We start from the raw sequence: 15,225 nt of genomic DNA on the forward strand, positions 1-15,225 counted from the left end.
TCTCACCTTCCTTCTCTTCCTTTTTATTTCTCTCTTCCTCTTTATTTCTCTCTCCCTCTTTCTCTCACCTTCCTTCTCTTCCTTTTTATTTCTCTCTTCCTCTTTATTTCTCTCTCCCTCTTTCTCTCTCCTTTTCTATCCCTCTTTATTTTTCTCTCCCTCTTTCACTCTCCTTTTCTATCCCTCTTTATTTCTCTCTTCCTCTTTATTTCTCTCTCTCCTTTTCTATCCCTCTTTATTTCCCTCTCCCTCTTTCTCTCTCCTTTTCTATCCCTCTTTATTTCTCTCTCCCTCTTTCTCTCTCCTTTTCTATCCCTCTTTATTTATCTCTCCCTCTTTCTCTCTCCTTTTCTCCCCCTCTTTATTTCTCTCTCCCTCTTTCTCTCTCCTTTTCTCTCCCTCTTTATTTTTCTCTCCCTCTTTCTCTCTCCTTTTCTATCCCTCTTTATTTCTCTGTCCCTCTTTCTCTCTCCTTTTCTCTCCCTCTTTATTTCTCTCTCCCTCTTTCTCTCTCCTTTTCTCTCCCTCTTTATTTTTCTCTCCCTCTTTTGCTCTCCTTTTCTATCCCTCTTTATTTCTCTCTCCCTCTTTCTCTCTCCTTTTCTCTCCCTCTCTATTTCTCTCTCCTTTTCTATCCCTCTTTATTTCTCTCTCCCTCTTTCTCTCTCCTTTTCTCTCCCTCTTTCTCTCACCTCCCTTCTCTCCCTTTTTATTTCTCTCTCCCTCTTTCTCTCTCCTTTTCTATCCCTCTTTATTTCTCTCTCCCTCTTTCTCTCTCCTTTTCTCTGTCCCTCTTTCTCTCACCTCCCTTCTCTCCCTCTTTATTTCTCTCTCCCTCTTTCTCTCTCCTTTTCTATCCCTCTTTATTTCTCTCTCCCTCTTTCTCTCTCCTTTTCTCTCCCTCTTTATTTCTCTCTCCCTCTTTCTCTCTCCTTTTCTCTCCCTTTTTATTTCTCCTTTTCTCTCCCTCTTTCTCTCTCCTTTTCATTTCTCTCTTCCTCTTTATTTCTCTCTCCCTCTTTCTCTCTCCTTTTCTATCCCTCTTTATTTCTCTCTCCCTCTTTCTCTCCTTTTCTCTCCCTCTTTATTTCTCTCTCCCTCTTTCTCTCACATTCTTTCTCTCCCTCTTTATTTCTCTCTCCTTTTCTCTCCCTCTTTATTTCTCTCTCCCTCTTTCTCCTTTTCTCTCCCTCTTTATTTCTCTCTCTTTTTCTCTCCCTTTTTATTTCTCTGGTGCTTTTATTTGTCTCTCCCTCTTTCTCTCACATTCTTTCTCTCCCTCTTTATTTCTCTCTCCCTCTTTTTCTCTCCTTTCTCCTCTCCCTCTAATCTCTGTCTCTCCCTCTCTCTCTAATGTTTTTGATGTTTTATGCTTTCCTGTGTTTCTTGTGTTGCTCTACTTCCTGTACAGTGTCTCTGAGTTCTTGAAAAGCGCTTTATAAAGGAAATAAAAATAAATTAAATGTGTTGTTATTCTTCTTATTCTTATTGTTGTTATTGTTGTTGTTGTTATTGCAGGCAGAAGGTGAAGCTGTTCACGTCCCACAACAACATGACCAACTACGCCACCGTGTGGGCGTCTAAGACCAACCTGGAGCAGAGGAAGGGCCGAGCGGGACGCGTCCGGGCCGGCTTCTGCTTCCACCTGTGCAGCCGCGCTCGCTTCGACAGGTCACACAACCATTTTTTATTTTTAAAATGCAGCCAGGAAGCTCAATGCTCCCAATCACCACCGTTCATTTCTTTCAGAGCTGAGCAGATGGAGCTCCAGTTTGTAACTCGCTGTAAATGGCATTATACTTTGTTTAAATTCACAAAAATCAGTCACACCTTGCACAGAAGTCCTCTATTTCTACTTCTTGCTTTTTTTACTACTATTTTGAAGTAATGAGTTTGATTCCTGCCTTAGACATGTTTCTTGCATGCCATTCTGCATGCAGGGCCGTTGCTATGAATTCTGGGCCCCCTTAAAGAATACTAAAGTGGGCCCCTCCCCCTAACTTTTCCTTTTTTTTTCTTAGACTACGTATGTATTATGGTTTTTTATTTAGCCTTCTTTGTTTTGATGCTAATGCAGCATTACACTGCAAAAACTCAAGTATCTTAGCAAGAATATTTGTCTTATTTCTAGTCAAAATGTCATTTCTAGTTAAAACAAATCTCATTCTACTTAAAATAAGACACATCATATTAAAAGTAGCTTGTTTTTAGACACTTTTTACTTCTTTCAAGCAGATTTTCACTTGGAATAAGTAGAAAAAATCTGATAGTGGAGCAAGTTTTTCTTCCTTATTACAAGCACAAAAAACTTACTTTCACTGGCAGATTTTTCTATTTATTGTGAATTTAAGTGAAAATGATCTAAAAACAAGTTAATTTTTAGGTAATGAGTCTTATTCTAAGTGGAAAGAGATTAGTTTTGACTAGAAATGAGACATTTGGACAAGAAATAAGACAAATATTCTTGTAAAGATGTAGAGTTTTTACAGTGTACTATGAGTATTAGTCAGGGTCTTACGCAGAATAAATCAGTCATACAAAGATTAGACTACTGGGGTTTTTTATGGGCCCCACTGGGCGCTGGGCCCCTAGAGTTATCACCACCTTTCTCCCCTAGACAACGGCCCTGGCTGCACGTTTTGTCAATTTATTCTGCTAATTCAGCATGGTTCAGCAACGACTTTCAGCATTCACACGCATTTTCCGTTACAAAATGCTCTTTCTAGTTTTTTTTGTTGTTGTCAAAAAGCGACTTTTTCCGACGATTAGTCCGATTAGTCGACTAATCGCCATGAATGACGGCTATTGGTCGACCAATAAAATCTTTGGTGGGGGGGGGGGCAGCTCTACCTCAGTGCCTCTGTAACGTTAACAATCGACTGTATTTTCCTCCGGTGCCGTTTTCCTTTCATTTTCTCATCATAGCAGTGAAATGTTCTCTGTCTCGCTGTCTTTATCATGTTTGTTATCTTGTAACGTTCTCCTTTAACATCTGGATGGTGTGTGTGTCTGTGTGTGTGTGTGTGTGTGTGTGTGTGTGTGTGTGCAGGCTGGAGACTCACATGACTCCAGAGATCTTCAGGACGCCGCTGCACGAAGTCGCTCTGAGCATCAAGCTGCTGCGACTCGGCGCCATCGGCCACTTCCTGTCCAAGGCCATCGAGCCGCCGCCGCTGGACGCCGTCATCGAGGCCGAGCACACGCTGAGAGGTGACACACACACACACACACACTTTATTTTATTGTATATTCTTTTTTCTTGCTTTTGATTATATGTTTAATGTTACAATTTTTACTATTCTGGGTTCTGGATTATATTAATATTTATATATATTATAGATTTCAAGGTTGAATATGTAGAATATTTATTAAAAGCTATATTTTTTCAAAAATAATACATCCACGGGGCCTTTAGAGGGGTACAGAATGAAAGTATTGCTTTTCCATAAAAACATTTTTTTTAGTCTGAATTATTATTTTTAAATTTTTTGACGGGCTCGACAATGACTTTCTGTCAACGTTCTGTTTACATTCCTACCTGCCTGTAGCCGACACGTGGCTCAGTTCTCCGCTGTTTTCCTGCCTCCTCCCGGTCGGATGCGTTTGTTTCCAACCAAGCCTTTTTAATAATCAATCGGTGGATCAATGGATTATCATATACTTTAGGGGTGTCAACAATAATCGATTCGGCGATGCATTGCAATGCGGGACATGCACGATTCAGCATCGATGCGGCAACGTGTCATAATCGATTATGTCACTGTTTATTTTCTGGCCTCAAATAAAGTTGTGAAGTTTCAATTACCTCCGGGGGCATTTCCGTAGCAACGACATGCGCGTGACATGCGCAGCCTGTAGCTACATGCTAAGCGGCAGCACCAGCAGTAACAGTGTTGCCGCTGGCTTTCTTTTTCCTTTTTTTATTTTTCACCCGCGGTCGGGTTGAGAATTAATTAATTAACGCTCGTGAGTCCGGCCGTGTTGGGTCCGAGACTCAACAAGCCGGTCGGGTTTTACCGTTACTACAGGCAGTATGCCCGTTTATCACCAATAAACACAGTAGAGGAGGGGGAGTGACTGAGCTCAGGCTGGGTGGGGGGGTCTCTGATGCAGAGAGAGAGAGACCTGCCGTGCCGTGTAAAAACAACAACAACAAAAAGTGTCACGACTTCCTGTATCTGGCCCTTCAAAATAAAAGCCCCGTAGTCTTTCATAGTAGTTCAGTCATATTGATTTTGAGTTAATATTGACAAGACACGGCTCCAAAGGTTTGTTTGTTTTTTCCTGCGACCAGTCGACCAATTAAATTTTGGTCGGCTAATTTTTGGGGGCAGCCCTGGAATTGATTTATGTTTTCTTTTTCAGGTTTGAAAATCCCATATCCAATACCCTGTACCATTAAATTTTTTTTAATGACATTTATGTCAAAGATAAAGGAGAGTGATAATACACACATAGCAGCCGATAAAATCTGTTGTTCAATATTTCATGACTGATGAAAAATTTGCCGTGTTGTGCAGTAGAATTTTGATGCATTGCAATGCATCGCAATGCATCGGAGAATCGAATCGAATCGAATCGTTACCTGCTGAATCGTAATCGAATCGAATCGTGAGGGCAGTGCCAATGCACACCCCTAATATACTTGTTAGGATGGGTGTATTTGTGTAGTCTTATCTGTCATAAACACTGTCGCGGACTGTCGGCGTCCCTAGCAACGGCCCGTTTTACCTAGCAACGGTCTGGCAATCGACTGCTGGAATTCTTTTTCTGTTGTTGTTCTGGTAATCTTACATATTCAACCTTTAATATTATTTTAAATTGAATATTTAAAAATTGTATGTTTTTTTAGGTTTTTTTTGTTATTGTTTCCAGTCCCTACTGTTAAAGGTGTTCAGAAAAGAAACATGATTTTGAGGCCACTCTGGGTCATAAAATTAATGTAATAACTCATCTATCAGACGATGTAGGCCAAACTTTGTGCAAAATTCTATTTTCGAGTAAATCCAGGATGAAAGTGTGTATTTTTTTTTTCGCATTGGATAATGCAGGCGCACGGATTATACGTCAGCCTGTACACGATTCACCAGCCACTGATATTGGATCCGTCATCCGTCATTCAAACGTCTGAGACACACACACACGGAGCTCGGTCTCGCCCCGAGCTTTGAATATCCCGCCCGCTCGATAACGACCAATCAAATTAGTTTTCCTCCTTAGTTTTCCTCACCCATTTCTGTACACCTTTTAACATGGATCTGTGTGTGTGTGTGTGTGTGTGTGTGTGTGTGTTTCAGAGCTGGACGCCCTGGACACCAACGATGAGCTCACTCCTCTGGGTCGGATCCTGGCCCGTCTGCCCATCGAGCCTCGGCTGGGGAAGATGATGATTATGGGATGCATCTTCCAGTCAGTTCCTCCTTCACTTCACTTCACTCACACTCTGTGTACATGACCAGGAAGGGATTGATGTGCTGCTTTATACAAACATCATTAACTCAACTAACCTTTATTTATACAGCACTTTAAAGGGACAACCAGGAGTTTCTCCAGCGGCAGAACGGAAAATTCTGCGACAATATAAAAGTCTGATATTAATGTGGATGAATCTACGCTACCCACACTTGTTAATGGTCCATTTTAGATAAATATATCGTTGTCCATTTAAGGATATTTGACCAGAAATTAGCAAATTAGCCCTCTGTGATCCTTCCTGTATAAATTTGCTCATTTATGTATTTATTGTGAGTAGTGCACAGATTCATATATATATGTGAATGTGTACAGAAGGGTTTATGTATAAATTATGGACAGTGCAAGTATGTAAATGAAAGGAAATTGAGAACCATATAAGGGAAGAGGGTGGGGGGTGGGATGGGAAAGAATGGTCAAAAATGTCACAGTGTGCGGAAGCTCATAAATGTAGTGTGGAAACGCTTCGCTTTAACAAAACTCCTGGTTGTCCCTTTAAATCAACCGTAGTTGAAAACAAAGTGCTGCACATAGAGACATGAAAGAATTAAAAATAAATAAAACAGACAGTAGAACAGTTGTTTCATTGTTTTTAAAAGCAATTAGAAACAATAAATGATAGAGAAGGGGAATACGATGTAAGAGGGAGAGGGAATTTCAAACAACCACCTGTTCAAGCCACTTTGAAAAGCGTGAGGAAGAAGTTACCTGAAGAAAAAATCTGGTTTTAGAGGATTTATAGGACAAATGCTAAATGTTTGTTTATGTACAGGTTCTGTATTAATATATATGTACATGTCTGGGTTAAAGGTTAGGACAGCTTTGCTATGAGCTCTTTTTCTGATGTTGCTGATCATGATAAACTCAAACTCCAACTTCTTCTCTGCTGTCGTCATGGCTACAGCGTGGGCGACGCCATGTGCACCATCTCGGCCGCCACCTGCTTCCCCGAGCCGTTCGTCAGCGAGGGGAAGCGCCTGGGCTTCGTCCACAGGAACTTCGCCGGCACCAGGTTCTCGGACCACGTGGCGCTGCTGTCGGTCTTCCAGGCCTGGGACGACGTCAGGTGGGTCAAAGGTCACGGTGGCCTATATAAACACACACACACACATCGTACCTATTTGTCATCGTGGGGTTTTATTTTGAAATTTGTTTTCAAATTAAAACACTGTGTCCCTGGCGTCACCAGTCTTTAAAAGCTTGACGCAGTGAGTGTGGTTGGAGCGCAGCAATGTGGCGACACATAGCCACCTTGTGTAATTTTTGCAGTTTTGCAATTTGGAATGTTTTGATTATTTAATTAATAAGATTTAAGCCTTAAGCCTGAAGAAGAGCGAAACGTTGCTTGTTGGATGTGCTAAATAAAAGCACTAAAAAGGAAGCTCGAGTGTGCAGACTTATTCCTTTTGTTTATCCTGGTTATAAGTCCAGCACCTACTTTACTGGATGTGTGCAGCTGCTCTGTCTTTTACTCAGTTAATGAGATTAAAACCTCTGGAGGTCAGAGCTTCACATGTTGAACTCTTTTTTAACAAACACCAGGCTGAAGAGAGAGGAACAGCTCCGTCAGGCTGTAAACTAACCTTTTGGTTCACCTGCCAAGGGGACCGGTAGATGAAAAAATCTACCGGTCAAGTACATTTTTTACCGGCCAAATAATACATTTCCTCTTTTTGTTGCATATACATAAGTTTCAGTACTTTTCATTGAGATAACAAGAGCAAGAAAACAAATGTAGTCGTCGACCATCCTTTCCGTCGTTAGAGGATCGTGTTGCTGAGTCATAGACTCTCGGATCGGATCGGCTACCGGTCACTGATTGGTTAACGAGCGTCGGTTATTGACCCGTGTCCTCTGTGTTGTCAGGATCAACGGCGAGGAGGCGGAGAATCGTTTCTGCGAACACAAACGCCTCAACATGTCGACGCTGAGGATGACCTGGGAGGCCAAGGTCCAGCTGAAGGACATCCTGGTCAACTCTGGATTCCCCGAAGGTACCTGAACGCACCAACGTCACAATTGACCTCTGGCTAAGCCCCGCCCCCTCCACTCACTCGGACAAACAGTCAACATTCGGTGACAGTTGCTATGGCAGCTGTCACTAGGAGACATTTCACAGGAGGCAACTGATGATTTTTGGAGACAGAAAGATTAAATATCATGTTGAAGTCACCAAAACTTCACTTAGCTTTACTGCTATGGCTGTCGATAGCGACGGGCTAATTTCTGTTAGCCTGTCTATGGAGTTTTACATTATACGTTAGCATTAAGCTAGCGGACTTTATGCTTAGTTGTGATACTGGCTAACATCTAAACATCTCTGACAATATGTTGCCTCAAATACGTTGTTGACTTAACTTAGAACAGATGTAGACATCCTTGTTAAGTTTATCCAGGTTTAGTTGGTGTTGTGGTCTACTGCATAACTTTATCCAGAGCAGACACTTCTCTGGGTTGAGATGTGGCTTAGGAAAAGGTTATAAAATCCCCCCGTGGCCCCTCAGGATACCTAGTGTCAGAGTTACATGTACCCCATGAACACCGTTTGACCATTTAAACTTAAAATGTCAAGAAAAAACATATAAAAACCAATGAAAACTGACTAACTGCAATGCATTTCAATGGACGTGGAAGCAGAGAATGTCCCAGTGTATGGGGCTAGCTATGCACACTGTGATTGGCTCATCGTGTTTGGGGGCGGGGCTTAGCCATAGGTCAATTGTGAAAACAAGTAATGGTGACATCGCTGCTGGTCAGAGGTGGCAAGTAACGAAGTACAAATACTTCGTTACTGTACTTAAGTAGATTTTTCAGGTATCTGAAAAAACGTTGGGAAACACTGCCTCTGGTCAGTTCAATCTTGATTATTCTGTCTGAACTTTTTTTGTTTAACAAAATTATCAAATTATGTGGGTTTCATTAACGGCAAAAACTCATTTTTACTTTTTACTTTTACTTTGAAAGTACATTTCAGAGCCTGTACTTTCTTACTTTTACTTCGGTAAAAGTAGAAGTACTGATTCAACTCCTTTACTCGAGTATTTTTTTACACATGTATCTGAACTTCTACTTAAGTACAGAATATGAGGGGGGCGGTGCGTGGCGCAGTGGGTAGAGAGCGGCCGCCCCATGTAGAGGCTACAGTCCTCGCCGCAGGCGTCCCCGGTTCGAATCCCGCGTCGGGCAGACCTTTCCTGCGTGTCATTCCCCCTCTCTCTGCCTCCCCATTTCCTGTCTATCTCTACTGTCATCACTATCAAATAAAGGCAAAAAAAAAAAAAAAAAAGTACAGAATATGAGTACTTTTGCCACCTCTGCTGCTGGTGACAGCAGAGAGGCGGTGGCGGTGTGATCCTCACGGTGGTGGTTGTGGTCGTTGTCTGTCCCCTCAGAGAGTCTGATGACCCAGATGTTCAACACGGTGGGACCAGACAACAGCCTGGACGTGGTGGTGTCCCTGCTCACCTTCGGCTCCTACCCCAACGTCTGCTACCACAAGGAGAAGAGGAAGATCCTGACCACCGAGGGACGCAACGCGCTCATCCACAAGTCCTCCGTCAACTGTCCCTTCAGCAGCCACGACATGTCCTACCCCTCGCCCTTCTTCGTCTTCAGCGAGAAGGTACGAGACGCTTCCTCCTCCTCCTCCTCCTCATCCTCACTGCACCGACAACACACGGCTTCTTTTAAAGATAGAGCCGCAACGATTAATCAATTAATCAAACAATAATTAGATTATTAAATGAGTCGTCGACTATTCAGATAATCTAATAATAGGGCTGGGACGATATGCTTTTCTCCCGATTCGATTCTTCTACGATTTTTTGGATGGTGATTCGATTTAAATTGCGATTCTACTGCGATTCTACGATATTGCCGATTCTCTAGATTTTTAGTCTTTAGCATTTTTAACATTTATCTGCACACAAATACTGTAGGAGCCTAGAAATTAACATACTCCATTATAAAGTGAACTTAAACCCTTTTCAAAACCTGGACTCTCTGTATGTAAAAAAGGCGAACAAATGCACATTGCACAATATTTTTAAAAAATTCAAAAAAAAAAAAAAAAAAATTCCCCCCCAAAAAAATTTCAAAAAAAATAAATAAATAAATTTTTGAAAGAAAAAATGTGCAAAATTTTCTAGAACTTTTTAAAAACTTTTTTTTTGAGAAATTTTACCGCTTTCATTTTTTTCTTAAACTTTTATTTTGCAAAATTTTAAAACATTTTCTAGAACTTTTTAAATACTTTTTTGAGAAATTTGACCACTTTTATTTATTTTTAATTATTTTAAACTTTTTTTAAGAAATTGTAAAAAAAAAAAAAAATTCGAGAACTTTTTAAAAAACTTTTCTTTTTGAGAAATTTGACCACTTTTATTTTATATTTTTACTTTTTTTTTTTTAGAAATTTTAACATTTTTTTTCTGGAACTTTTTAAAAACTTTTTGAGAAATTTTACCACTTTAATTTTTTTTTTACTTTTTTTGGGCAAAATTTTAAAACATTTTCTAGAACTTTTTAAAAACTTTTTTTGAGAATTTTTTTTTTTTGAAAGAAAAAATCGATTTAAAAATCGCGATTTTATGTGAATCGATTTTTTCTCCCGCTCCTAGTAGCGGTGACCTCCAGTAGTCGACTATTCAACGATCACAGGTCTGATTCGACTCTCAACCTCGCCATCAAATCGAATCGTTGCAAAATATGGTTATGATGAAAAAGGTTGTACCATTGTGAATATATAGGGGGCGCTCTCTGGATCAACAGAGACTTTCTTTGTTTTCCTATGATGTAGTGGAGCCTGTTGATACAGTAACCAGCAGGATTTAGTTTCTCTGAGTGTTTTATTCTGACATCTGCTCTGTTTTCTATTCACAAGTTTCCGAATGTCATCTATGGTCAAAACCAGAAGCCGGTTTTGCCGGTTGGGTGGAATTGTACGGTTACGTTTCCATGGTTTTCAGTCGTTGTCATAGTTACGGTAAACGCATGGATCTAATAACGCTGGTTTGATGATCCATGCGTTTTACAGATTTTAATTGAGAAAAAAAAAAAAAGAAATCCATGCATTTACCGCGACTACCGAAACCATGGAAACGTAAACATAACATTCCACCGGAAGAGCAAAACAGGCAAAACAGGCTACGTTTTTGACGTTCGGAAAAAGGTGGATAGGAACTTTAATAAACAGTCAGCCAATCCAGGGTTCTTACTGATCCTTAAAAAGTCTTAAAAGGCATTGAATTCATTAATCTAAAAAAAGGCCTTAATTGGCATTAAAATGTCTTAAATCAATTTTTCAAAGGTCTTAAAAATGGTAACACATGATAAGTGGTATTTTATGGTTGTAATTAGTCTCAAATCTCAAAATAATTGGTAACATTCTGACATAGTGAAGTTAGTGGCGGCCGTCAACGCTAAATCTCTCACCGCCACCAGCTCCAGAGTCATTGTTTTTTTTTTCCAGACTTTTTATGCATTTATTTTGAAAGGACAGCTGGAAAGAGACACAATCCAATGTTCATGTAGCAGTCACTTTACCTTGAAAGTGGGTAAAATTGTCCCTATAACCCTATGTAATTGATGTGGTGTTTTTTTTTTTTGTTTTCTGCATTTGTTTTCTGCATTTGTGTTTATTGTCGGCCTTAAATTTCATTTCAAGTGGCTTTAAAAAAGTCTTAAAAGTCTTAAATTTAACTTGGCTTAAGTTCCTAGAGAGGCTGAGATGAAAAACTACACTGGGATGGTTTTTTAGATCTCCTCATGTGCAGTATTAGCCCTTTAAAATAAAAGGCAGAAATATATATTGTGTAGTTGTGTGTTATTGATTGAGTGTCTGTTGCCGTGGTGTCGTCGTGGTTACAGATCAGGACGCGGGCGATCTCGGCCAAAGGGATGACCCTGGTCAGTCCGCTGCAGCTGCTGCTCTTCGCCTGCAAGAAGATCAGCTCCGACGGAGAAGTGGTGGAGCTGGACGACTGGTGGGTCAACACACACACACACACACACCACACACACACACACAGATACACACACACACACACACACACACACACACCATGTTTAAAAAGCTAAAACAGTCTCATCAGATTTTCTCCTGATTGATACAAAGTTTATGCAACAAACTGATGGAAACAGGATGGATGGATGGATGGAGGGAGGGAGGGAGGGAGGGATGGGTGGATGGAGGATGGATGGATGGAGGGAGGGATGGATGGATGGATGGATGGAGGGATGGATGGATGGATGGAGGGAGGGAGGGAGGGAGGGATGGATGGATGGATGGACAGATGGATGGAGGGAGGGAGGGAGGGATGGATGGATGGATGGATGGACAGATGGATGGAGGGAGGGATGGATGGATGGATGGATGGAGGGATGGATGGATGGATGGAGGGAGGGAGGGAGGGAGGGATGGGTGGATGGAGGATGGATGGATGGAGGGAGGGATGGATGGATGGATGGACAGATGGATGGACAGATGGATGGATGGATAGATGGATGGACAGATAGATGGATGGACGATGGATGGATGGACGGATGGATGGATGGATGGATGGATGGACGGATGGATGGATGGACAGATGGACGGATGGATGGATGGATGGATGGACGGATCAATGGATGGATGGATGGACGGACGGACGGACAGATAGATAGATAGATGGACAGATCAATGGATAGGTGGATGGATGATGGATGGATGGATGGATGGATGGATGGATGGACGGACGGATGGATGGATGGATGGATGGACGGACGGATGGATGGATAGATGGATGGATAGATGGATGAACGACAGATGGACGATGGATGGATGGATGGATGGGTGGATGGATGGATGGATGGATGGATGGATGGATGGATGGATAGATAGATAGATGGATAGATGGATAGATGGACGGATGGACGGATGAACGACAGATAGATGGATGGATGGATGGATGGATGAACGATAGATAGATGGATGGATGGATGGATGGATGAACGATAGATAGATGGATGGATGGATGGATGGATGGATGGACGGATGGATGAACGATAGATAGATAGATGGATGGATGGATGGATGGATGGACGGATGGATGAACGATAGATAGATAGATAGATGGATGGACGGACGATAGATGGATGGATGGACAGATAGATAGATGGATGGACAAATGGATGGAAACATGGATGGATCAGGGGTCGCGTTAACCGGATATTTTCCGTCATTGACCGTTTTTTTAAAACGGTGACGGAAAAATTTTGAGGCCATCCGTCATTTTGACAGATTGCAATTCACAGCCATGGCCATCTGGCCATGTGCATTTGTTTACAATGAAGCCGGCGGATAATCAATAAATGGTGGATAGCGATATAAAACATTATATACAATGTCTCAAAGTCACTATGGTGAGAATTAGATTAAAAAAAACAAACAAACTCACAGCTGGCTGGTGCGCTCAGTAGAACGCTGTAGTACATACCCCAGGCCTGTGTGGAGCGTGTGTGGCGCTGTAGCGCTGCCACACATAAACACCAACAACAGAGAAGAAGACAGAAAGCTTCCCGCAGTATTCAAACTCCAAACATTACAAGTGGATTAAATATTGACTGGGAGTCGTGTCAGTGCAAATATGACGGTCGATAATGATTTAACGGACGAGATTCAGCTGCAGTGTCCGAGGGGCCGACAGTAGTCAGCTGTTAAGTTACGTAGCTGTAGCTACACAGCGGTGTGTGTCGGTACAGGTAGAGCGGTGGGGGCAGGACATCACCGTTTACACACACTCGCCGCGCACAACTCTTCTAAAGGTAACGCTAAGCCTTATTTTAATGTATTCTGCCCGCCGTGGCATTGTTTATAACACGTAAAGCTGAGTGGGTTTTGTCTTGTCTGAATTTGTGCTGCATCTGGCTGTGTGGTCTATAGCTTCAGTTGTTTCAGTGATGCGCAGTGGCTGCGTGCGTGCTGCGTAAAAGAGAAATGAGAGGCACAGAGAGAGAGAGAGAGAGAGAGAGAGCTAACGCCGGTGCACTATGCGGTGCCTATGTGAAAACGTGCTCCTTTGGATGTTTTGGTATAACACATGGGTTAGCATGTTGATTGTTGACAGAAAACTGATGTCATCATCAGGTATTTACGTTGTATTTAGATGTTGAGTGGCAGAAAGTGACCCCCGCATTCATACCCCACAGTTAGATGTGCTCTGACGCAGACTCTGCTCCGGAGCATTCTCTGTTCAATTTGTTTGGACTTGATATGAATTAAACATGAATTAAAATTGAATGCTATTGAATATGGCATTATTATCATTTAAAAAAATAAATAAAGTGACCGGTAAAAATAGATTATGACGGAATTTTTATGACCCCGTCAGTCAAAATGACCGGCGACGAAAAAGTCTAGCGCAACCTCTGGGATGGATAGATAGATACATACATAGATACATAGATAGTTTATTTGTCCCTGTAGGGAAATTGAGTTGCAGCAGATCACACATACGTAGATGCATAGACAGTCAGTCAGTGTGATTAACAGCTTACCCCCCCCCCTCGCTAGGATCAAGCTGCGGATGCCCCACGCGGTGGCTATAGATACATAGATACATAGATACACAGTCAGTCAGTGTGATTGACAGCTTACCCCCCCCCCTCTCTAGGATCAAGCTGCGGATGCCCCACGCGGTGGCGGGTGGCGTGGCGGCCCTCAGAGCGGCTCTGGAGGCTCTGGTGGTGGAGGTCACCAAGGAGCCTGAGATGGTCGGCCAGGTCGACCCGCTCAACCAGCGGCTGCTCAACCTCATCAGACACGTGTCCAAGCCCTCGGCCGCCGGGATCAACATGATGAGCACCAGCCAGAGGTCAGAGGTCACACACACATCCTAGAAAAAAAATTCGAGAACTTTTAAAAAAATGTATCTTTTTGAGAAATTTGACCACTTTTATTTTATATTTTACTTTATACTTTATACTTTTTTTTTTTAAATTTTAACATTTTTTCTGGAACTTACCACTTTTATTTTGTTTGTGTGCGAAATTTTAAAATATTTTCTAGAACTTTAACTTTTTTTTAAGAAATTGTAATTCGAGAACTTTTTGAAAAAGTGTTCTTTTTGAAAAATTGGCCACTTTTATTTTATATTTTTTTACTTTTTTTGAGATATTTAAAAAAAAATTCTGGAACTTTTTAAAAACTTTTTTTGAGAAATTTTACCACTTTTATTTTGTTTTTTGCGAAATTTTAAAAAATTTTCTAGAACTTTTTAAAAACTGTTTTTGCGAAATTTGACCACTTTTATTAATTTTTTTTTTACCTTTTCTAAGAAATTGTAAAAAAAAAAAAAGAAAATCGAGAACTTTTTAAAAAACTTTTCTTTATGAGAAATTTGAAATTTTATGGAGAAATCTTAACATTTTTTATGGAACTTTTTAAAAATAAAAAGAGAGATCGCATTTCTTATTACGTGAATCGAACCCCCCCCCCCCCCCCACACACACACACACACTCACACCCCTAGTCACAACGCTGGTGTCTGTGTTGCCGTGGAAACCAGGCCTCTGACGTCACACCTCTGTTGTTTTGTTCCCTTTTTTTTTTCTTTCGAGAAATTTTACCAATTTGATTTTATATTTTTACTTTTTTTTGAGAAATTTTAACATTTTTTCCGGAACTTTTTAAAAACTTTTTTTTTTTTTGAGAAATTTTACCACTTTCATTTTTTTTTTTAACATTTTTTTGGAGAAATTTTAAAACATTTTCTA

At 41.1% G+C, this 15,225-nt stretch overlaps 1 protein-coding gene across 1 annotated transcript in view; it reads left to right on the plus strand.

The window, feature by feature from the left end:
• Positions 1-15,225, plus strand: part of dhx9 (DEAH (Asp-Glu-Ala-His) box helicase 9) — a 44,057-nt gene that overhangs the window by 28,026 nt on the left and 806 nt on the right. Inside the window, exons 20-27 of the mRNA XM_085805154.1 lie at positions 1,519-1,671; positions 3,050-3,210; positions 5,298-5,409; positions 6,377-6,538; positions 7,339-7,466; positions 8,865-9,094; positions 11,341-11,456; positions 14,124-14,324. Coding sequence (XP_085661280.1) covers positions 1,519-1,671; positions 3,050-3,210; positions 5,298-5,409; positions 6,377-6,538; positions 7,339-7,466; positions 8,865-9,094; positions 11,341-11,456; positions 14,124-14,324 — 1,263 coding nt within the window. The remainder of the gene's footprint in view (positions 1-1,518; positions 1,672-3,049; positions 3,211-5,297; positions 5,410-6,376; positions 6,539-7,338; positions 7,467-8,864; positions 9,095-11,340; positions 11,457-14,123; positions 14,325-15,225) is intronic.

The sequence above is a fragment of the Trachurus japonicus genome, chromosome 17 (genome assembly GCF_045865225.1).
Source record: "Trachurus japonicus isolate A0001 chromosome 17, Traja_1.0".
Taxonomy (NCBI): domain Eukaryota; kingdom Metazoa; phylum Chordata; class Actinopteri; order Carangiformes; family Carangidae; genus Trachurus; species Trachurus japonicus.